The following is a 25,161-nucleotide window of genomic DNA, read 5'->3' as shown; positions in this document are numbered from 1 at the left end:
AGGCTGTCACCCTTCCTGTGGACTGGAGCTATGGCCAAGCCACCTCCACACCCGCAGCACAAAGGGCATTGGGCTCAGAACAGAAGGTCCACAGCCTGGCCACTGGCTCGGCTAGTACCTGCTGGGAAGCAGGGCAGGCTCCATTCCTCCTGAATGCCTGTTTCTCCATCTGTAAGATGGGGGTATAGCACCTTCCTTAGGACTGACTCTAAGAAGCAAACTACAGTACAAAAGTGCCCTTAAGTTATGAAATACAGATGGGCACCTGGGTGGCTCAGTGGTTGAGCGCCTGCCTGCCTTTGGTTCAGGGCATGATCCCAGAGTCCTGGGATTGAGTCCTGCATCTGGCTCCCTGGAGGGAGCCTGCTTCCCCTTTGCCTTTGTCTCTGCTCGCTCTCTGTGTCTCTTGTGAATAAATAAATCTTTAAAAAAAAAAAAAATACAGAAATCTAGGAATCAGTTGCTCCTACCAGGCTAATGGAGGGCATTTCTTATAAAGAGCAAATCCAGCCACAAATAAGGCAGAGAAAATTCAGGCATGAGATTGTGCAGCCTGAGGGGGTGGATAGCACAGTAGCCAAAATCAAAGACTCTGGATCCAGTTTCGAATCTCATCTCTGCCACTTACTGGTGGTATGACCTTAAGACAAGTTACTTAACAGTTCTGTGCCTCAGTTTTCTCATATGTAAAATGGGAATGACAGTAGCAAAGGATTTGGTTGTGGACTAAGAGTTAATGCATAAATAAAGCACAATGAATTGTACCTGACTGAGCAAGTATAATGGAAGAATTGCCTAATACTACTGTGGAAAGCTCCCTCAACTGAAGTGACCACTCTTTCTTTACTCAAATGCCTCCTCCTCCAAGAAGACTTCTCTGCTTCTTTCAGTTAAAAAATACAAAACCGAAACCAAAACAACATCCTCCTCACCCTACTGTTCCTTTGGCTCCATGGAATCAAGGTTCTGCCCAGAATAGCATCTGTGCCAGGATGGCTCTCAGCTCACATACACCACTTTATTGATAAAATCTGCCATACAGATATGTGTTCCCATCTAGTTCCCGTGTCCTCAGCAAGAAGCTCCCTTTAGGCAGGCGCTACATACCCCCTGGCTCATCCCTGTAGCCACACGCTCAGAAGTTATGAAGTCAGGGCAGCAGAGACCACGGCACCCTGTCTCCATCCTATAGGAAACCCACCACCACCATCAGAATGCCAACAGGTGATGCCATCAGCCAGCCAGCATCCCAGCTCTCTGCCTCAAAGTGATAAATCCCAATTTATTTTCTAAGGCCAAGCCTGATCTTCTCCTCCTTCCACAGGCCACTACATCTTGGCTTTCCCAGGATGAGATGTAAAAGTCAGCTCCAAGATAAACCACCCAGGGGAGCACTTGACACAGTCAAGTTGAGCTTTGCTAAATGACCAGAGGAAGCCACACCTGTTTCAGATTTGCCCCTTAACGCCTATTTTATGGGTCAGAAATGCTTTGGGGGTGGGGAGAGGATGAGGTCAAGTCTTGGAGGTTAAGACTGGGGAAATCAGTTCTGTTCTGAGATTGTCAGATTAGAGGATGGTCACCTGATCTCCTTTAAGGAAACTTAGGTTCCTTGTTGATAAGCCCAAAGTGCCATTAGGGTTTTTTCCTCCCCTTAAAACATCATGCACAGCCTCACCAATCCTTGGAGAGGGAATGCTCGGTGTTAGAATGAAAAGACGTGACAGTTACAAGACACACATTTTCTGCAGCTGTCCCTTGAGAAGCGCCAACTCTGTATGCAGAATTTCTCTATAAAATAATTCAAGGGCTATATTAACATCTCATTTATGGAACTCAGAGGCAGATGGGGGAGGGAAAGAGAAAAGCCAGCTCTGGGGCCTCTTCTGGGGACCACCAAAGCCCAGACTAAAAGAGGTGGGAATTAGGGCAGAGGGGTACAAGAAGAGAAACATTAAGTGAAAGGAGGAGACACTTAAATCACATTATGGTAAATAATCAGAGCCTTACCGACTCCATTTAAATTAAGGAAAATAGAACTGATTATAAAAAAAAAAAGCACAGAAACTTGGAATTCAGATTGTACAGATGTGACCCTGGTTCTATCATGATATCTGTGGGACATTAAGCAAGTTATTATCTTCCGAAGCTCAAACCTATAAAGTAAGGGCAATACTACCTGTGCTGGATGGATCACATTAATGGCCTTGATAATGGCCTGTCTGTATCCCTGCCCTTTGCCCTGTAACTTTGCAGCTCCTCCTCTCTCCTTGAATCCTGGCTGGCCTTATGACTTGCTTTGATCAACACAACGTAGAGGGACAGTGTCCATTTCCAACCTCAAGAAACCTTACTGGCTTTTCTAGAACCCTGCCACGCTCATATGAACAAGGCTACCCTGCTGGAGGATGAGATACCATATAGAACAGAGCCCAATTTTCTTAGTCCAGACCATCCTAAACAGCTACCACTAAACATGTGAAAGAGCCCAGCAAGGATCAGCAGGGCTGCACATCTACCCTGAATACAGATGCATGTGTGAGCCCAGCAGAGACCAGAAAAACTATTCAGTTGATGTGTGGGCTTGTGAACAAATAATAAAGGTTTATAATTTAAAGCAGGAATTGGAAACTACAGACCACAGGTCGGCTGCCTGTTTTTGTAAATTAAGTTTTATTGAACAGCTATGCTCTTTAATTTATATATTGTCTATGGCTGCTTTCTAGCTATAAGGGCAAAGTCGGACAGTTGTGATGGAGACTGTCTGGCTTTCGAGCCTAAAATTATTCACCATCTGGCCCTTTAAGAAAAGTTTGCTAACCTCTAGTTTAAAATCACGGAGTTTGGGGTGATTTGTTATGCAGCAATAGCTAACTGATGTAGTATCTAAACCTCTTCTAGGAAAAAAAAAACCTCTTCTAGGGTAATTATGAGGATTAAATAACCAATTAAGTGCTTAGCATGAAGCCTAGAGAATATTTCTCTTCTGGGAAATCAATGGAGAAAACTGGGTTTGATAGGCAGCATTTCTCTCACACAACTTTCAAGGGACAGGACTTTAAAGGATAAAGTATCCCAAGCCAAATTACAGATACCAACTTTGGCTATTACCTTTTCCATACATTACTTTCTATGAACTGGAAAATATGTCCATTAACCAAATAGAAATTGGTAACTCCTGTTTGACTCTGGCTTCAATCAAACCACACATCAATGACTGCACGTGAAAAGGCCCAAAAGACCATTTTCAACTCCCCTACAAGGCACATGAGACACTCTCTTCCCTTTCTGGGTCCAACCTCCCTCATCATCACCCACCACGCCTACCCCGCTGAGCCTCCAACCATTCTTTCCCAAACATCGAAGCTCTGAGCCAAGCTGTCCTATCCCTTAATATATGGACAGCCCTTCTCCCTAGTTCCCTTGCGTAGGAAATTCCCACTCATCCTTTTTTTTTTTTTTAAAGATTTTATTTATTTATTCATGAGAGATACAGAGAGAGAGGGAGAGACCTAGGCAGAGAAGCAGGCTCCCTGCGGGGAGCCCGACGTAGAACTCGATCCCAGGACTCTGGGATCATGCCCTGAGCCAAAGGCAAATGCTCAACCCCTGAGCCACCCAAGCATCCCATCCCACTCATCCTTTGAGTCAGCTCAAATGTTACCTCCTCCTGAAAGCTCTCTTTGACTTCCTAGAGTCGAGGCCCTACCAGCCCCTTGCACATGCTTTTCTGTTTGAGCATTCCTCAGGTCTCCTTAGCTGTTATGTCTCCCAGATTAGATCCTGAGAAGCTGGTGTTCAATGCAAACTGAGAAGCTTCCTTTTTGGAAAGCTGGCCACCCTTATCCTCTGAATATCCCCTGTCTAGCAGACTGCTCAGAAACTGTTTGCTGAATGTTTAAAAAAAAAAAAAAAAAAAAAAAAAAGTTAGACATGCTATTATTCTTTAGGAAACATGTTATTTAACTCAACCCTGTGGATGCTGACAAAATATAAAGTGTTGGTACACATTAGCATGTATTTAAAACCCGGGAAACTGATGTCATCATGCATCTTGACCTTCTCAGTTGTGGTGGAAACATTTACTTAATTATGATAAAAGAAACAAGACTTCAGCAGAAAACGTAACAGGAGGAGACCTGTTCAGCTGCACAAAGGGAGACCTACCAAGTTACTGGCTTCTTTTGTCATCATCACTTCTTTATAAAGACAGCCTGAAGGAATGATATTTCTACTAAACTTTCGTTTTCTCTTCCCGGGAGCTCAGGTCCTCACTGTCTCCCCTGGATTCTGTCTCCTAACTCTGACCCCATCTCCCCCCACCCATTGTGGCAGCTCAGTCATGGCTCGGAATCTGTCCCCACTACCTGTGGTGTCCAAACTTAGCCCCCCACTGATTTGATGTCATCTCTCATTCCTCAAGAGAGGCCCAATGCAAAAAGCTCTGGTTTTCAAGAACACACTCCATACTGAAGTTCTGTGTGTACATATACACACATATATACCCCCACACATACATACATGTGAAATTACATACACACAGTACACAGAGCACTGGTTCAGAAGTGCTGCTGCAGGCTATAGTCAGCACTTCCCCTGTGCTGAAACTCCATTTCCATCTCTAGATCCAGCTCAAAGCTGCCTCCTCAGTAAAGACCTCTCCCAGACAAAAACCCCGGGGAAACCAATGATGAAGACAGCGTGTGACAATCTCCTCCAGAGACTTAGGCCAGAGATTACTGACAAGTCTTCTGCAGCCTTCATTCCTTCCTTTCTTTCACATAGTTCTAAAAGGAATAATGTCCACGACTGGATGCTTGGGTGAGTGTGGGTGTGTGTGTCACACAACTCACTGGGAGAATAATATGATGCCTAAGTGTGTGACATAGGGAGGCACGAGGCAGGGCCCCCAAAGATAAACCATAGTGGGAGGTGGCACTGGATGCACTGAGACGACAATCTGTGGGCCAACAGCTCTCCTTCACACCACAGTAACTCCCAACTCTAGCCTGACATTAAAAACACAGGGCTGGGCACACACAGATTGGGAGTGTGGGGAGGCATTCAAAAGCCTTATAGGTTCTTGTCTTATCCCCAATAGCTGACAAAAGGAAGCTGGGCCTGAGATTAAGTGGGGCACTAGAAGTGGGTTTTCCTGGATCCACAGGGAGGGGTAGAAGAAAGGCTCCAAGGTGTTCAGGGCTGGATCTACGATATGCCTGACCTTCCAAAAGCTGTCCTGATGAAAATAATGAGAAAACCAGCCTGGGTTCAGATTGCCTGACCAGGAATGGGGGTGGGTGTTGTCCCCGGATGAGGAGACAGCCCCACACAGAGGACAGAGATGAGGGGATCTAGAGTCTCTGCATCCCGAAGCAATTTTAACCAGAAGACCCAGGGGGAAGGTTAAGGAGAAGTCACTATTACATCAGTGGTCCTCAAAGTGTGATACTGGGATTAGCAGCAAAAGATCACCTGGGAACTTGTTAGAAATCCACATTCTCAGGACCCACAGCAGTCTGGATGAATCTGTTTTAAAGAACCCTCTAAATTCTGGTTTGAGAACCACTGCACAGTGCGACCCTCTGTGACTGCCTCCCTTCTTCCTTTTTTTTTTTTTTTTTGCCTCCCTTCTTCCTTGTTAGAATATCTGGTAGCTGAAACTCCTGTCTCTGGATCGGAACAATTTCTCAAAAGATCAAAGGGCTCAAAGTCACAACCCAGTAGGTGAAATACAGCCAGGAGTGATCAAAAACACTCTATCTGCTCACATCACTTAGCAGCTAAATCCCTTCACTGGCTTTCACTGTGCTTAGCATATATGGTCCTCCCTAACTTGGGCCCTGCTGTCCCTCTGGGGTCCTGTGCAACACTAACCTCTCAATGACAGCCACAGGCACTTTGCCTGCATCCCCTAAAGTGCCAGCCTTTCTTTCTGTTGGCCCATCATAGTTACTGACCCTCCTCTCCCACTCATGGTTGTCCATGACCACCCCCACTTCAGCCCTCCTGTAACAGCACCCCCAACACAGCACTCCTCATCCACACTGCAGCCTGGACCATAAAATTCACAGGGGACTGCTCTAGCACCTAGCAGAGGAGGGCACAGAAAAGACCCATAAAAATACTTGATGGTGAGGGGTGCCTGGCTGGCTAAGTCAGTGGAGCATGCAACTCTTGATCTTGGGGTTGTAGATGTGAGCCCGACACTGGGTGTAGAGATTACTTAAAAATAAAATCTTAAAAAAAAAAAAAAAAAAAAAAACATGATGGTGAACAGAGCGAACTCTTAAACACACTTGACATTCCAACTATAAGACCTTATTATCCCTCAGTATTTGAAATAGTCTTAATTGAAAAAAAAGTCTTAATTGTAATTAGGGGGGAAAAAAGTGTACTAAAGTTTTGAAAGCCATAAAGGCGCCTGAGTGGAGGAGCGTCTGCCTTCGGCTCAGGTCATGGTCTCAAGGTCCAGGGATGGAACCCCATGTTGGGCTCCCTGCTCAGGGAGTCTGCTTTCTCTCTGCCTCTGCCCCTCCCCACTCATTCTAATAAATGAATGAAATCGTTTAAAAAAAAAAAAAAAAGGTAAGAAAAGAAAGCCATAAAAGGTTTTACAAGTAGTGGGAGAGAAAGATTTGCCCACTGGGGAGGTGGTTGTGGACTAACAGGGGGAGCACAGGAGTCTAGCACTGGGAATCTGGGAATCTCTCCATCTTCAAAGGCGGGGCCTTACTCAAACCAAGCATACCCAGGAACTTCAGATTCTCCTAAGCCAGCACCTCACCAAACCTGAGCTATATCTAAGGCAGTAGGGAGCCTCTTTGGTGTTTCCCTCACAGATCAACCACAAGCCCTTGATCCTGGGGGCTCCCAGAGAAACCTCTCCTCCTCCAAGGCAGCACCTGGGTGGCCACCTGGCTCCTAGCTTCTTGTAGGAAGCCCAGAGTCTATGCTTCCAAGTCATGCTCCTAAACCGGCCCCATCACTGCCCACCCTACAGACCCAGAGGGGAGGGAATACTCTTGGGACCTGGGACCTCAGAGAGAAGCAGCCAGGCAGAAAAATTAAAAGCAGGGGCATCCCCTTACTTCTGCCTGGAAAACAAAAACATCCCTTTCCAAGCACCAGCTGGCAGGTAGGAGCCTGCCTCCCTCCTGTCTGGACATCCAGTCCTAAAAGGAGCTCAGACTCGCTATCAGTCTTCCCCAGCCCACGCCTGGGCAAAAGTTTACCTTTGGGAAAAGGTGGGGGTGACGGAGAGAACAAGAGGGACATCGGCCTGACAGACATCGCCGGGAGCTGGGCCTCAGATGTAATCAAAACACTGCCTTCCACCATAAATAGACAGAACGAGTATTATTACGAGTATTATTTTATGCGGGAAGGGAAGGTATCACAGGAGTGTGAAGGGGGAAGTGAGGGGCCCAGTCTGGCTGTAATTGGTATGCTTCAAAGACGGGGATCAAAATGGCCTAATGTTAGGGAGGGGGGTTGTCACAGAGTCGCCCCCCCCCCATTCCTGGGACAGTATGGGGTGGGGGTGGGATCAGGAAGAAAGAGGTGAGGAGTCTCCTTCCAGCCAGACGGACTGGCCGACCCCCTTCTGTGCACGGCGGGGAGGAACTGACTGGTCGAAGTGGAAAGCTCCTGGAGGCAGCGTATTTCAACCGGAAAAGCACGCGCGGGGGTTCCCGGTGCAGCTCCAGTACAAAAGGCCGCCCCGATTAGGAAACCTGGAGCGAGGGGTGGGGCAGGGCAGGGCTCTTAGAGGGATTTACATATATACGTTTAAAGACGGCCGGTCCGGATCTGCCACCAAGAATGCTGTGTAATATCGGGCGAGTCCCTTCCCAGCACTGGACCTCAGTTTCCCATCTATAGAATGGGAGGAGGGAGTAGCGAAGGAAAAAACGCTCCTCAGGATCCGTGCCAGCTCTGACTTTCAGACTTTAGGTCCTGGGGGACGGAAGGGCCGTCTGGGTGTTTCTTGGACGAGGATGGCGGGGCACCCTCGTCAGGTTCCTTCCGAAGAAGGCACCTGGCTGACGGGCCACTTTAGGGGCAGCAGATAGAGAAACGGTGCCAGAGGCCGAGGATCCGGGGGAAAGAGCGCGCGAGAGGACAGAACCGGGCAAGGCGTGGGAGCCCTCACCCCAGGGTCCCGGCCCGAAGCTGACGAAGGAACCAGAGCGTTGCCTCAGTTTCCCCGTGCGCACGGTGGCTCCGGAACCTGGGGTGGGAACAAGGGGCGCCTTACCTTGTCCTTCTTGCCGGCCCCGCTCTCCTCCGCGGCCGAGGCGGCACACTTGTTGAGCAGTTTCTTGCCACCGCAGGCCGTCGGGCTCCAGGTGCGGCCGCCCGAGCAGGCCCCCCCCGGGAGGTCTCCGGCACCGCCCGCGGCGCTCTCCACCTTGATGAGGCGGTGCTTCGGGGAGATGTAGCGCACCTCGGCCGGGGTGGCGGGCCGCCGCTCGCTGCTGCTGCGGTACAGGTGCGGGGAGCCGGAGGACGAGGACGAGGACGCGGCGGCGCCCGCGCCCGAGGAGGCGCAGCAGCAGCCGGCGGCGCCCGACGCGGACGAGGCGGAGAAGGCGCGCTGGCCCCCGCCCGGCTCCCCGCCGCCGCCGCAGTAGTCCAGGCGGCACATGGCGCGCAGTTTGCGCAGCGACGAGCCGGGCCCGTTGTAGGGGTCCTCAAAGTCGCGCTCCTTCTGTGCGCGGTAGGCGCGGATGAGGTCGCTCGTGCTGCCGCTGTCGTCGGGCAGCGATCCCGAAGAGGTCGAGAAGCAGGAGGCGGCAGTCGGGCCGCAGGACGCGGAGGCGCCCGCCGGGGCCTGCGGCACCGCCTGGGGGGCCTGCGAGGGCCGCTCGCCCCGGCGCCGCTGCTCGCGGTAGTCTGGCCGCGGCGGCTGCGGGGGGCTCTTGGTCTTGCTGTTGCCCAAGCTGAAGTACTTGTTCAGCCACTTGGCCATGGCGAGAGGCCGCCTAGGGCCGCGGCGCGGGAGCCCGGTCCGCCGCCGCGGCCATCCGGGGAGCAGCGCTGCGGCCCAGGTCCCTCGGCGCCCCGGCCCCGGCGGGGGGCGTCCGGGGCGCCCGCTCCCGACGCCAAGTTCAAGTTCTCTCCGCCGCCTCCTGCCGGCCGATCCCGGCCTCCAGCAGCTGCAGCACCGCCCTCCGCCTCTGCCTCTGCCTCGCGCCGCCCGGGCTTCGGATCGCTCGCCCCTCACGGGCGCGTCTCATGGGATCCCGGCCCGCGGCCCCGCGGAGAGCGAAAGGCCCGGGCGCCCCCCGCCCCCCGCCCGGGACGCTCTGGCCGTGCGCTCCGCGGCGAGCGCGCCCCTGGGCCGGGATCTGCGGCTGCTGCGGGAACTTGTCGGCGTCTTCAGCCCCCCTTCTTCCTTCCCGAGAGCGCCGGGGGGAGCCCGGCCCCGCAGCCAGCGAGCCAGCGGGAGGGAGAGCGAGCGAGCGACGGAGGGAGGCAGCCGGCGCCCGCCCGAGCCGCGCGCCCGTGCCCGTCCCGGCGGCGCCTGCCGTGCCGCTGCCGCTGCCGCCGCCTCCCGAACCGCCGCGTGTGTGACACCCCGGCGGCCAGAGCCCGCCCCGCGCCGCGGCCCCGCCCTCCCGGGGCCCGCGCGCGCCCCGCCCCCCGGCCCGCCCCCGCCGGCCCCGCCCCGCCCCCCCCCCCCACGAGCCGGGCCGCCAGACCGCGGCCTAAGCCCCGCCCCCCTCGTGCCCGGGTCTTCAGGAGGCGCAACTCTCCACCTCAGCACGCGCCACCCCCCGCGGCCGCCTCGGCGCCAGCCCCGGGGTGGCGCCTGAGGGCACCGGGGGCCGGCGGCGCTCCAGGCCCCGCCTCGCTCGCAGCCCGCCGCCGCCTGGGGCGTGAGGTCGCCAGCGCGAGCCCGCCGCGCGCGGAGGCCGGACCCGGGCGCGTCTCCTGGAGCCCGCGCGCTGTGACCCTCAGGGACCCACTGTTGGGGGCGGGGCGCGGGGGCGAATTATCCCGGGACATTTCTAGTTTGACAGTGTGACACCGTCTCGGCCCCCGCGTCCCTCACCTTCGGAGGAGTCTCTCTGTGCTAATGAGCGTGTTAGCCCTCGAGACGACGGAGGCGGCCTGGAGGGGCGGCCTGGAGGGGCTGCTGGCGGGCCGGGGCCGGGCACCAACCGCAGCGCCCGGCTGAGGGGAAGGCCTCGGCCGGACTTGGCTTACCCTCTCTGAGGAAGTCGGGGCTTTAACCCCGCGTAGGGCCGACCTGTGGCCCAAAGGACCTCTGGCCACCCACGTGGGCCGGGCTGCCACTTCCCGGTCTGGTGGGGCTGAAAGGATGTCATTTCCACCAGTCTCTACTTTGCAACCCAGGGTCGTCCTTTGATTAGTGACCAGAGCTGAGGAAACTGAGGCCGAAGGAGGGGCCCAGCTATGCCCAGTGAAGCTTTTTTCCGGGAGGCGCCAGGTTCCCCCGTGGAGCCCGAAGAGCTGCGTGGAAATGAGGTAACCGCCACTGGAGCCGGTGCTCCTCTGAGTGTGGAGCGCCGGAGGTGCGAGAACTGAGGCCCGAAGTCCGAGGAATTCTCTAGGAAGGCTGACTTATTAGCCCCGTGGCCCACATCGTTAATAATCTCCACTTGCTCCCTGTGTATTTTAATAGATGGGCTTTGGCGGGATTCCATTTTTTTCTGTCTTCTGTAGGAAAAGTGGGACCTGTTAGGGCAGGCTGAAGGCCAGAGGCTCTCTAGGCCAGGACACAGCCCTGGCCACACTGGAGGTGGAGGTCACATTCCCAGTCTGAGAGCTCTCCCGTCTTCACCGCCTGAGGCCACAGTGGGGCAGTGGCCGAACCGGGGCTCCAGCTTGGGTCTTCCTCTGAAGCTCCGTCCTCAGCCGCACACAGTGATGTAATGGAATTGACTGCAAGTTGTCCCTGCAGGATCAAGCCATTTGCTCCTTCCCTCTTCGGTCAGACAGGACTGTTATCCTCCATAAGCCAGTTAATTTTTTTTAAAGATTTTATTTATTTATTAATGACAGAGAGAAAGGCAGAGGGAGAAGCAGGCTCCATGCAAAGAGCCGGATATGGGACTCGATCCTAGAACAATGGGATCACACCCTGAGCCAAAGACGGCCGCTCAACCGCTGGGCCACCCAGATGTCCCCCCCAGTTAAGGTGTTTTTTTTTTTTTTAATTTTATTTATTTATGATAGAGAGAGAGAGAGAGGCAGAGACACAGGCAGAGGGAGAAGCAGGCTCCATGCACCGGCAGCCCGACGTGGGATTCGATCCCGGGTCTCCAGGATCGCGCCCTGGGCCAAAGGCAGGCGCTAAACCGCTGCGCCACCCAGGGATCCCCCAGTTAAGGTTTTTTAAGCCCACTGTTCATACCCCCACAGCCACAGACACCATCTACACAGCCCCTTCATTGCCTGGGATCTACCTACTTGGCATTACTCAGGAAATAATCTAGTGTCTGTGTGTGATGTGTCTGGGGGATGGTGGAAGAACCAGAAATTGACTTGGACTAATGTTTATTTTGGGTAACCCTAACTTAAATATCTCAAATTACCCTTTAAATCACTCCTCTACTGTATAAACACTTAATTATTCTGCAAGTAAGGGAGGCCCAAATAGAAGAAAACCCAAAAGGCAAAGACATCCTCGATGTAAGCCCCATCTCTCAAGCAACCACAAATCCTCTCTGGCTCCCTCCCTTCCCATTTTTGCTTGTAGGCTCAGTAAGGAGGAGCAGCCAGACCCTGGCAGCTGGCCAGGCTACTCAGGATAAGAAAGTCCTCTCCAGGATCTGGAAACTCGTTCCCTGCATGTGTGTTGCACATGGAAGAATTATCTTCGCTTTTTCCAAAGGTTTAGGAAGAGAAGTTATATTTCACAACGTATTTTTTCGATTTCACTTTCAGCAGACCATGGGGTTAGACCCACTTTTCCATGTGATGCCTCTGCTGGGGTATAATTTGTAAGCCAAAATTATTGTAATGCTATAGTATTATGCCAAGAACTTCCAGAGCACTTGTGTATCTGCTCAACCCCAACACGTTCTGTATATAATTAACCCTACTCATCAGCCCAGCAAGTTGGTGTTATTCCCAGCTTGCAGATGGGGTAACTGGACTAAGGTAGTATTTACTTCAAGCAGGCAGAAACATATGGATGTTTTCCTTCGGGAACTAGTAAAGACATACCTTACAAAACAGAGTCAGAAATAATCATTCTGAAAGGAAACAGAAAAGTTTCCTGAAGATGATGTTGGAGAAGTAGTATGTCAAATGCCTCAAAAAGACAGGAACTTGGGCAGCCTCGGTGGCTCAGCGGTTTAGTGCAACCTTTGGTCCAGGGCGTGATCCTGGGGACCCAGGATCCAGTCCCATGTCGGGCTCCCTGCATGGAGCTGCTCCTCCCTCTGCCTGCGTCTCTGCCTCTTTCTCTGTGTGTCTCTCATGAATAAATAAATAAAATCTTTAAAAGAAAAAAAAGGACAGGAACTTATACGGTAAGGATCAGAGCACTATATGGCGTTAGAGCTAAAAGTCTCTCCTTTCAGAGTGCCAGCCACCCCATTTCACACTTCATTTGACTAAAAGGAAGAGATTGAATCAAGGGACACACCTGGGATTGGTACCAGGTCTCTTGGTATCACAAACCCAATTAGATGCCCATCACTGGTATTTTTTACTTTTAGCTCCTGCCTACCACAACCCCCCACCCCAGGCCCCCCGGCCCTACACTGGTCTCTGTTCTTATTGGAAGGGTTGGGTATGGCCCTGTTTCTGTTTCTGCCCTGTCTCAACTTCTCATTTTAGACTAAGGTGGGGACGTGGCAGCTCTTTTCCCTACGTCCTTATTTCCAGTATCTGGAGGTAGGCCATGTCATTGATAGAGACCTGGAGAAATGATGCCACCAACCCAACAGACTCATCTACTTTCAGTTCAGATCATCAAATGTTAATGTCTCCTGCTGTGTGCTGGGCCCCAGGGCAGGAACTGGGCTGAAATCATAGTTTGGGGAGTATGCATTGCTCTAAGAAGATCTGAGGCAAAACCCTCAGTCATCCTTGACACCTTCTTTTATTTCTGTTTCCCCCAGCTCTTCAGCAAGGGCTATGCAGAATCCTACCACTTCTTACCACCTCCACTGCTTCCACCCCAGCCCAACATTCCTTTATCTCTCTTGCCTGCCTGGATCATCGCAGGCATGTTACCTGCTTCCCTGCTTCTGTCTAAACACAGCAGCCAGTGATCCTATTAAAACTGAATCTGATTATGTCCCTCCTTTGCTCAAATCTCCCATTAAATCCCCATGTCCCTAATTAAGAAATGCCAAAATTCTTAGAGTGGCCCACAAGGCCTTATATGACTTAGTCCCCTCAAATTTCTGACTTCATTTTGTACTGTTCTCTCTCCTGCTTTAGCCAGGCTACATCTTTCTGGTATTTCTTGAATACACTCACCTTGGAGGCTTTGCACTATATTTCCTCTGCCTAGAATGCTTTCCCTCAGCTGTTCCTATGACTCATCCTTCACTCCCTCCAGGTCTATATTCATTCATTTATTTTATTTTTAAAGATTTTCATTATTTATTTGTGTGTGGGGCAAAACACGCGCGTGCGCGAGCAGGGGGGAGGGGTGGGGGGGGAGGACAAGGACAAGCAGACTCTCCCCTGAGTGCAGAGCCCTACTCAGGGTTCGATCCCAGGGCCCTGAGATCATGACCTGAACTGAAGTCAGATGTTTAAGTGGTGGAGCCACCCAGGTGGCCCAGGTCTGTATTTAAATGTCACCTGCTCTGTAAAGCCTCCCCTGGGCACCATATCTAGGATTGTTGTTCCCATTCAGCACTTCCTATGCTTTATTTTTCTGAGTATTGCTTAGACCCATTTCATGCACAGCATATTTTACTTATTTTTCTTGTTTATTATCTTGCCCCACAATGGGAAAGGGATCTTTGCTTTTTCTCACTGCATATCTCCAATGTCCAGGGTATTGCCTGGCACACAATAAGTATTTGTCAAATGAATGAAGTGAATGTGAGTGGTTGACCACAGAGGGCAGAATGGCAGAGGACTAAAACTTGACATCTCTACCTTGGACCTGATACTAGTGGTTATTAACTTTGGTCTGGAGGTGGAAACAACAGACTTGCTGTGTTTTTGAAGCAGATATGTTCTAGTGTTCTGTTCCCAGGCTGTGTCTCTTAAGTAGAGGAAGCAGAATGAAGTTTATACCTATCTTCCCAGCATCTGGAGGGAGTTCCAGGAAGGTTGAGGCATCCAGGTAGCCCTTTTCACAAGAGTCCCAGTCGTGCTGACATGCAAGGCTGTCTGCGCCTCACTGAGCCAGCTCTGTTCTCTCCACCTCAGGTACAACTAATCTTAGGAATCTCATTATGGGTCCAAAGATAATCCTCTATATCTAGATTAAAGGCTATGTTTTGACCATTACCGCACATTGAGCATTGAGCCGACAGTTTAATTGAACTGTTTATGCCGCTGCCTTGATCTCTTCCCAGAGAATTTACAACTAATTCCGAGTGTCTCTGCGAATTAAGTGGGCCTCTCCCAACATGCTTTGCTTGTAGTTTGCCTGTGCCAAATCCCACTTGTCCTTGTGTTACCCAATTATGGGTTCTCACTCACAGCTGTCTTTGACCAGTACCACTTCCAGTCCACTTCCTCCCTTAGGTGGCCATTAAGATATGGCTGTGAGAATAGCCATATCCTAGGACAGCCTCTGAGATACCTGCAACAGTAGAATCGGGGGTGGAGGTGAGGATTGGCACAGGAGCAGAGAGGACAGGATGTAAATCATACTGAGTCCTTTGAAGTCTCCTCCAGGCAACTGACAATAACCCTCTAACAAGAAAAGGGTACAAGTGTCTTTAGCACAGTTAAGTGTGATGGAAGGAAAAGAACTCTGGACTGAGGTCAAGACTCCTGAGTTCTTATCCTGACTCTCCTCTGACTTCCTATGTGACTTGCTGTTACTATTTATAAAATAGGATAATTTTTGGCAGATAATTGTTTCTCATTCTGTGTTGTGGAAGTGTCTAAGACTAGGGTTGCCAGATCTAGAAAAACAAAATAACAATAACAAAAAAGGACATCCATGCAAAATTTCACTTATAGTGAATATTATTCATTATTTATCTGAAATTCAAATTCAAATTTAACTGGGTGTCCTATATTTATTTGTCCATGTAGGAGATAAAAAAGGCTCAGCCTCTGCTAATGAAACAGACAACAGCAGATGTTCTTAACCCTGGGTGAACATTCTAATCACCTACAGAGCTTATACTGTACCCAGTGACCAGTCGTATTCCAGACCAGTTACATGAGAATTTCTGGTGATGGATTCAGGCATTGTATTTTTTTTTTTTTTTAATAAAAAGACTCCCAGGGATGCCTGGGTGGCTCAGTCAGTTGGACTTTCGAGTCAGGTGGTGATCTCAGGGTGGTGAGATGGAGCCCTGCAGCAGGGTCTACAACTCAGTGGGGAGTCTGCTTGAGATTCTCTCCTTCTCTCTTTCCCTCTGCCCCTCCCCTGCTCATGTACACACACATACACACACACACACAATCAATCAAAATCTTTAAAAAATCCCTAGGTGAGTTCAATGTGCAGCCAAATTTGAAAACCACAGGTTTCAAAGTGCAGTCCTGGGCCAGAGCTTCAGCCTCACCTGAGAACCAGTTAGAAATACAAATTGTCATTCTGATTTACTGACCTTCAGAATTAGAAGAAGGATTGTGGCCCAGCAAGCCTTCTGGGTAATTCTACTGTAGCTAAAGTTTGAGAGTGACTTTGTAACTTCCTTAGATGACAATAGGGCCCTGTCTTTTGGGGCCTGATCTACAAATGGGTCCTAGGAAAGCAAATTAGTTAAATTGCTTTGCGGTGGTACATCCTAATGGTCAAACCACCTGTCCTCTGGCAATTGCAGCATAAATTATGGAGGTTGAACCCACTGAATGCAGTAGCTTTTTCAGTCCCAGCCATTTGTTTAATTGCAGTCTTGAAGGCTACCATTGGCACCTGCAGCTTATGGCCAGTAGGACAAGTTAGGCCAGGAAGAGCCAGAAGGGGGCCAGAAGTATCTGAGGGCGTAAAGTTCTGGGTCAGGCAATCTGAAGACCCAGCAGAATAGGCTGTGGAGCCCATGGGCAAGGAGGAGGCAGAAAGCATGGCAAAAAGAAACCACAGGTTGGGGGTACATTAGGTCAGCCCAGGTTCCAATGAGGCTGGGGGCAGTGAGAATCAGGGATGCTTAGGCTGAGTCATACTGCTTCGTGAAGAGCCAAGGCCAGGACAGTCCAAAGCTGATATAGACTGGAGGAGATGGGTGTCTGAGGTGGAGAAGGGAGGCTATCCTTGCTTTGTTTTGCTTTTTGTGTTAAAAGGCAAGTAGTGATCAAGAACAAAGCATTTTTCTGCAATCCTGGAGGACTTAAATGCAAGCCTACTACCACCACCAGGTTTTCTCTGGGGGGTCTCACAAGTCAGATTTGTTTCTGGGATGCCAGATGCCCAGGATATGTGACTGTCCTGTCCTTGAAAGACATCTGGAGGGGGGTTGGGTAGCAGGGGCTGTGCATTATTCATTTCTGTCCATCCCCATGCTTTGCTTAGTGCCTGCCAAATGCTAGGCCCTGAGTAACTGTGTGTGGGATCGAATCCAATAGAGATCCAACAAATCACCTTTCTTAACTATGAGTTATCACCTCAGACCCTAATAAACCACACCACTGAGAAAGCCCAGACATTCCACATGCAAAAGGGTACTTGTCACCCTTGGAGAATCATTGCAGACTCTCCTTCTTGTCTTCCTTTCTTCTTTCCTTCCACTGAGCACCTCTTGTGTGCAAGGCTGGATGTTAGACTGACCAGCTCTGCCTCAAGGACTTTTGCTCTGTGGGTAACTACTGAAAAAGGAGGTATAGAAGTCAGGACGCCTGGGTGGCTCAGCAGTTTAGCACCTGCCTTTGGCCCAGGGCATGATCCTGGAGTCCTGGGATTGAGTCCCACATTGGGCTCCCTGCATGGAGCCTGCTTCTCCCTCTGCCTGTGTCTCTGCGCCTCTCTCTCTCTCTCTCTCTCTCTCTCTCTCTGTGTGTCTCTCATGAATAAATAAATAAAATTAAAAAAGAAGGTATAGAAGTGGCAAACCTTGAAACCTCCAAGGTCACATTTACCTGGGTTCTAATGCGAATGACTTTGTGCTAGTGTGTAAATCTGAAGAGTTTGATCTGATTCTCCTCATCTCCAAAATAAACTTCAGAGTTCCCGAAGAGGTGAAATATTACTTTAAACCCCATGGTTGGAAAAGTGATTTATAACCTGAAAAATGAACAAGAACAAAAAAATGTTCTTTTGATGCAATTTCCATCCTTTCACTTTGGCTGTAACATTTAAAGACAATTTTTATATTTTTAAAAAAGATTTTATTTATTTATTCATGAGACACAGAGAGAGAGGCAAGACATAGGCAGAGGGAGGAGAAGCAGGCTCCATGCAGGGAGCCGGATGTGGGACTCAATTCTTGGTCTCCAGGATCACCCCCTGAGCCAAAGGCAGATGCTTAACCTCTGAGCCACCCAGGCATCTCTAAAGACAATTTTTAAAAGTCACTTTCCATACATAATTTTCTTACACTACACTTTCTTTCTTGAATTAAAATAGTCACCATGTTGCCATCTGAGGCTTTCCTAAGTGGGATGCATTGGTCATAGTCAAAGCCAGGAAAGAGTTAAAGTGCAAATGGCTATCTTCCATCTCAGTTTGGGGGTGGGGTGGGGGTGGAGACTGCCCAATTGTCTGTCCTTCTCTTCCCCTCCCTAGGGCTGAGTGCAGGATGTTGAGTCTCCCAAAATAACTCAGACCCTGAGGGTAAATGCTTGCTGGGAGCTGGTTTGGAATAGAGTATTTTCTAGATCAGAGGGGAATTTTTGAGGCCAAAAGATCTGATCTCTTGGGCTAAAAGAGAGGAGCCCACCTACCTCGTATGTATATCAAACATCCACTGACCAGTCCTCACCAGGTCACAGGAAATCCAGGTGCCAGCTTCTTTCATCCAGGTGGCATCCAACAGAACTGTCATACCCAGAGTGAGTCCCATAAGGCCAGTGGGCACAGCTTGGAGAGACACCCACTGACAGATGAGGGCAGAATCTAAGTGAGCCTTAGGTCACTAGAATTTCTAGAGCTCTTGGAATTTATGTTATAGAATCACTACTTATTGCACTTGTTCAGAGGCAGGAACTGTTGGTTTTTCAGTTTCCCTGAGTCATGGTGAAGAAAAGGCATCCTTCTGGGAAGAAGTCCTCAGAGCCCACTCTAGTCCCTTTGGTCCTAAAGTTCAGACAGTGATGAATTTGGAGGCTATGGACTGTGGGCTCACTTTATCCCTAGGCTGGAGCAGCATTTCATTCATATACTTTGGGTCTGGACCTAGCAAAGCCCAGAGAGAATCATTGCTTTCTTTGTGAGTTTCCCACTTTTATCCCTATGTATAATTCTCTCCATATTTCATTTGCTCCCATTTGAGGACACCTTTTGATATGTATAGCCTTTCTATGTTATTGTTGGGCTCTAACCACAAGAATTCACCAGTAGACCACTTTTGCTATAAAGTAGCACATCCACCATGGCCATGGTGTGGGTTGTGTTGCTCAGACTTGAGAATCAACTAGAAAACAGTGTTTAGAGTGTACACTCCCAAAATCACTGTAGAGGAGCTGATTTAAATCCTAATGGTTGGGGCCCAGGAATTTGCATTTTTACATGAACCACAGCTAAATCTGCTCAGATGGGCCAAAGACTCCACTTTGAGAAGCTCCGGCTCATCTCTGAGCTCCAATCTGTGGCATGAGCCAACAAGTTTTAGGTGGAGGTATTTCTGACTTTTGTTCCTGTGGTCTGATGTTCAGAGGGTCAGCCACCCTGTTTCTTAGGCAGGCAGGCAAGCTGGCTTTGCTAAGTGTGCCTGCAGGGCATCATGTAGCCTCAATTGTGTACTCAACAGCATACATGGATGTTCTTATTTATCCTGAGCAAATCTCCCTCAGTTGCCAGTTTATTGGATTCTGAGAAATGGAGATAAGGCAGGATTCGGGATGGGGGAGTAGGTGGGGGCGGGGGGGGGGGAATGTGAACACTAACAGTGCACTGGCCATGGTGCTCTGGGCTTCACACCAATGGTATCTACCAGTGTCCTGCAGAAACACTCACAATGGGTGGTGACACTGCCATTTTCCAGCTGAGGAGATGAGGGCTCAGAGGTCACACAGCGAGTTGTGGTAGACTCAAGTATGTTCAACTTAAAGGCCTTCCTCAAAAAAAAAAAAAAAAGCCTTCCTCTTGTCTTCTTGAGAGTTGGAAGGAATGGATGCATTTATACTTTTTCCCTTTTTATTTTGAAAAATTTCAAACTACAGAAAAATTGCAAGAATAATACAATTAACCCCATAAACTCTTGGTTAGCATTTTGCCACATCTGCACTCTGATCTAATTTCCCTAATCTATTTCTTTTTTTTTTTTTTAAAGATTTTATTTATTTATTCATAGAGACACACAGAGAGAGAGAGAGGCAGAGACACAGGCAGAGGGAGAAGCAGGCTCCATGCAGGGACCCCGATGTGAGACCCAATCCCAGGTCTCCAAGATCATGCCCCAGGCTGCAGGCAGCCCCAAGCCGCTGCACCACTGGGGCTGCCCTCCCTAATCTATTTCAGAATTTTGAAGTATTGTGTTGAATTACTCCTAAATATTTAAGCCCATCTCCAAAGAAAAAGGGCATTTTCACAAAACCACAATAAAATTATCATACTTGGGATGTTTAACATTAATACATTGTGGAGGCTGCTTTTAGACAACAGGCTTGAGCAGTGGAAACTCGATCAAGGCAGAAGGGCCCACACCAACCCCTGGCTGAATACAGACAGGCCCATCAAGCAACCCACCTCAAAATATCCATAGGCCCTAACTAACGAATGGGCTACTTACAACCAGGCACAGTTACCAAAAAGGGGGGAATTCCATCTGTTCCCATACCACCTTACCTTCCCCTTCATATACAACACCCACCCATGTGTCCTTTTAGACAGTGTCTCCTTTACTATCCTGCCCACTGCTCCCTTGTGGTGCATTCAATACCCACTGCCTTCTGGCAGTCTCTCCTATGTTGTCCTGCCCCCACTCCCTAGTGGCACATTCAGTAAACTTCTGTCTCCTTTGTTCTACCTTGGGTGAATCTTTTACCACACTCACCACTGGCTTTCCCTGATCATCACCCCACATTTTAGGGGCCTCCATCTAATTAGAAGAGACACCACATACATTTCTTTTTTTTTTTTTTTTTTTTTTTTTTTTTTTTTTTTTAGATTTTTATTTATGATAGTCACACACACAGAGAGAGAGAGGCAGAGACACAGGCAGAGGGAGAAGCAGGCTCCATGCACCGGGAGCCTGATGTGGGATTCGATCCCGGGTCTCCAGGATCGCGCCCTGGGCCAAAGGCAGGCGCCAAACCGCTGCGCCACCCAGGGATCCCCACCACATACATTTCTATTTAATATCTGTTTTAAGGTACCAATTGTTTATATAATGTTTGTTATAGCTTTTTTGATTCAGCATTGAATCCAAGCCCACTGCATTTACTTACCACATCTCTTTAGTATCTTTTCATGTAGAGTGGTATTCCAGTTTTTTTGTTTTTTGTTTTTGTCTTTCATAACATTGCCATTCTTTTTTTTTTTTCTTAATTTTTATTTATTTATGATAGTCACACAGAGAGAGGGAGAGAGGCAGAGACACAGGCAGAGGGAGAAGCAGGCTCCATGCACCGGGAGCCTGATGTGGGATTCGATCCCGGGTCTCCAGGATCACGCCCTGGGCCAAAGGCAGGCGCCAAACCACTGTGCCACCCGGGGATCCATAACATTGACATTCTTAAAGAGACCTGGCTTGTTGTTTTATAGAGTATCCCTCAATTTGATTTGTCAGATTTTTTTTTTTCACTTTCCAATGAATATTATTATTTGGATTGTTTCCTCATGACTATATTTTTCTCAGGGCTTCATGTCAGAGGGACAAAAGATATGCCCTTTTGGTTGTTCTCCATTGTTTCTTGCCAGGTGAGGATATAGTTCGACCTTTTAAATTGTTAAAAGAACTCTAGTGTTAGGAAGAAAAGCAGCATAACTTTGAGGGATGATTGCAGGTTTTGAAGAGCAACAGCAGCAAATTCAAGTCCTGGCTCTGATCTCTAGCTGATTGACCTTAAATATAATCTACCAAAATACCTTATATACAACTCAAAATATCCTGTTTCTTTTTCTAACACACCCCTCAAATGCACCTTTTACTATGCTTCCACATTTCTTCCATTCTAGGGCACTTCTATGGTTACTGCCTCCTTTCCATCGCCCACACCCTAATTTGTTCCATACATACTACCACTGGTTGCCCTAAAATATGTCCCTTGCTATTATATTCACCTGGCCTCCTTCCTCACTACATAAAGTCTGAATGCCTGGTATTCAATACCTTCCATAGTCTGATCTCATCCCACCTACCTGAATTTACCTCCCACTGTTTCCCATGGGGAAGTGTGATTGCTTTTGATTTGGTTGTTAACACATCTTTTGTCTTCCCCTTGGTAGAGTGGTGACCCTTCTCTCTCCTCCACTTCTGAGTATATATACATGTAGCCGTTAGGGTATTAAACCACTGGAATTAAAGGTAGGGAGGTATTTAAAATTTTTTTAAAGATTTTAGGGGGATCCCTGGGTGGCGCAGTGGTTTGGCGCCTGCCTTTGGCCCAGGGCCCAATCCTGGAGACCCGGGATCGAATCCCACATCAGGCTCCTGGTGCATGGAGCCTGCTTCTCCCTCTGCCTGTGTCTCTGCCTCTCTCTCTCTCTCTGTGTGACTATCATAAATAAATAAAAATTTTTAAAAAATAAAGATTTTATTTATTTATTCATGAGAGACACAGAGACATAGACAGAGGGAGAAGCAGGCTCCCCACAGGGACCCCGATATAGGACTTGATCCCAGTACCGGATCAAGCCCTGAGCTGAAGGCAGATACTCAACAGCTGAGCCACCCAGGCATCCTGGAAGGTATATAATAAAGGGAATTAAGGGGCGTCTAGCTGGCTTGGAAGAGCATGCAACTCCAGGTGTCAGGGTTGTAAGTTCAAGCCCCATGTTGTATGTAGAGATTACTTAAAACCTTAACAACAACAAAAAAAGGGAATTGAGTGCTTATAAAATCATTGGAAAGTCTGAACAAATATCAAGAAGGTCACTGGTTTTGTCACTAGTTTTCATAGATACGAATTTGAAGGAACTTGGGAAACCAGTAGAGATGATCACAGCTGCCTTCAATCCTGAGGCCCAGGATTTTCAGGAAAATACTTAGAGGCTACTGCAAAATGTCATCTGCCTAAACCTAAAGTTTGACATTGCCAGAGGGGCAAAAATCTGGCTTCTGCCTTATTCTGCCTTCCATATTTTGGCAAGTATTTCTCATTCATGTGTTCTACTCTAGGATCTGTAGATAGAAATTCTGGGACGCGTGCTTCCAGGCTTCTAGACCCTGTGATATAGGAAAAAGCATAGAAAGAATGCTGTGTCTGAATATCTTGCCCTGGAACTCTTCTGATGGAGCGAGTGAGGAAGACTCTGGTTTCTGCGTCACAGCTGAAAGTACATGAAACTACTTACTGTAGACGACATCTTTCCTGACTTGGAGGAAACTCAGATGTGGTAGGAAAGAATGAGGCCCACAAAAGATGAGAAGAGTGAAAAACAGACTGGAGACAGAGAGAAAGATAACAAGCTGATGATAAGATTGTGTCAGCCCTGGATTTAGTCATATGACCTTTTGCCAGTACTATCCATGTCTTTCTCAGTTATTTCAATCCATAAATTTCTTTTTTTACCAAAGCTAATTTAAGTTGGATTTCTGTTACAATTAAAAGGGTCCTAATGTGTAGCAGGAGAGAGACATGTAAACATTATATACTCAGAGTGTGGTATGTGCTATGCAAAGAGGACTAATAAAGTGGTATGCATACCCAAAGACTGTAAGAAGGGAGTGCATCTCCATTTTGTCTTGGAAATGTTATTTTAGCCATAAGTGTTTTTTTTTTTTAAGATTTTATTTACACATGAGAGACACAGAGAGAGAGAGAGAGAGAGGCAGAGACACGGGCAGAGGGAGAAGCAGGCGCCATGCAGGGAGCCTGATGCGGAACTCGATCCCAGGTCCCCAGGATCACGTCCTGGACTGAAAGCGGCGCCAAACCACTCAGCCACCTGGGTTGCCCTTTTGTAAGATTTTTTATTTATTTGTTAGAGAGAGAGCACCAGTGTGTGTGTTGAGGAGATGTGGAGCGGCAGAGGGAGAAGCAGACTCCCTGCTAAGCAGAGAGCCCCGATGCTGGGCTCAATCTCGGAGCTCAATCCCAGGACCCTGACATCATGACCTGAGCCAAAAGGCAGACGCTTAACTGACTGAGCCACCCAGGCACCCCGATTTTAGCCATAACTTTTATCTTAGTTGTGATTTCTCATGGCTTTTGTTTCCTTCCAGAATACTCCTCTTCTTGTGGTATTATGATTTGGAATAAGAAATACATATTTGGTCTTCATCCCGTTCCTAGCTCAGAGCTTCCAAGACCCTTGGAATTTCTCAAGTGTTAAGAGCATAAAAGTGCAGTGTTGTCTTTTGTTATTCATAGCAAGCTCTTTTCAACCACACCTGTTTATGTTAATGAGGTGCTTTGGAAAGCCCTAAAAATGGGGGCTGGTTGCCAGGGAAACCAACCTAGTGATTAGAGCCTTGAATCTGTCAGGATCCACCCTCCCCTCCTGGAAAGGGAGAGGGGCTGAAGTTGAATTAATCACCAATGGCCAATGATTTAATCAATCATGTTTAAGTAATGAAGCCTCAAAAAAAAAAAAAAAGTAATGAAGCCTCCATAAAAGCCCAAAAAAGATGGAGTTCAGGGAGCTTCCAAGAAGTGTGAGAAGAGTAGCATGAATGCCCCTCACCCCTTTCCACTTACTTTGCCTTAAGCATATCTTCTATCTGGCTGTTCCTGAATTATATCCTTCTGTAATAAACCTGTAGTCTAATAAATTAACTTTTCCTGAGTTCTGTGAGCTTCTCTGGGAAATTAAGCAAACCTGAGGAAGAGGCTGTGGGAACCTCTAAGTTAAAACGGGTGAGTTAGAAGCACAGGTAACTTGTAGTTGGCATCCAAAGTGGGGCAGGGGAGGCAGTCTTGTGGGATTGAACACTTAACCTGTGAGATCTGACACTATCTCCAGGTAGTGTCAGAACTGAGTTAAATTTTGGGATATCCAGCTGGTGTCACAGAATTGCTTGATTTGTGGAAAACCCACACGTCTGTGTGAGAAGTCGTGTAGTAGTATGATGAAAGTAAAGGAGACAGAAATGTTTTTTTTTTCTATACTTTTCTGTTTACAAGATACTTTCTGTCTTCCAAATACCAGTTCAAATCTGCTGTTTCCGGGGGCTTCCATAACTACTTCACCCCATTTCTGAATTCTTGAAATTCTTGGCGCAGAACAGTTGAACATAAAATTATTTTAAAAAATTTTTATGTGTTTTGACTTCTTTTATTAACTGTAAACTAATTCCTCAAGGCCATGGACTATATCTTACATCTTCTCTGCATCCCCCACCCCCAAGTTTATCACCTCATGGTGCTCAATTGATGCTTGGGAAGTTGATGGATTTATTTGCTTGAAGGAGAGGCTGAAGTTGTCATGGGCAGTTAATTGGAGAAGTAGGAGGGGAAGGGAGAAATGCTGTCCAGGTACTAGCCATCCAGGAATAAGGAAGCCTTTCCAGAAAGAGTAATTAAGCTGGCTCAAATGCACTTGGCACCAAGGGGTGGACCTGGAGTCCCAAGCTGTGCACCTTTCTAATGGCCACAGGAGGGCGGCAGAGGGTATGGCCCAGGTGCCCAGCTATAGATAGGTTGGCTAGATTAAGTCAACCAGTCAGCTGAGTCCTGTTGTCAAGGAGCTCTTGGTCTAAGTAATTTGCACAGCATGAGGTTGGCCTCCTAGCAGAGGTCTTGGAAAAGAGAGTGCCTGGACTAGGGATAGGA

The 25,161-nt window shown here is 48.5% G+C and overlaps 1 protein-coding gene across 1 annotated transcript in view; it reads right to left on the bottom strand.

Moving 5' to 3' along the window:
* The window catches only part of SHB (SH2 domain containing adaptor protein B), a 140,622-nt gene extending 131,081 nt beyond the window's left edge, over positions 1–9,541 (bottom strand). Inside the window, exon 1 of the mRNA XM_055302003.1 lies at positions 8,261–9,541. Coding sequence (XP_055157978.1) covers positions 8,261–8,974 — 714 coding nt within the window. The 5' untranslated portion in view covers positions 8,975–9,541. The remainder of the gene's footprint in view (positions 1–8,260) is intronic.
* Positions 9,542–25,161: the final 15,620 nt, after the last annotated feature.

This window comes from Nyctereutes procyonoides, unplaced genomic scaffold (genome assembly GCF_905146905.1).
Source record: "Nyctereutes procyonoides isolate TBG_1078 unplaced genomic scaffold, NYPRO_anot_genome, whole genome shotgun sequence".
Classification (NCBI taxonomy): Eukaryota; Metazoa; Chordata; class Mammalia; order Carnivora; family Canidae; genus Nyctereutes; species Nyctereutes procyonoides.
This window is presented reverse-complemented; position numbering and strand designations above follow the sequence as displayed.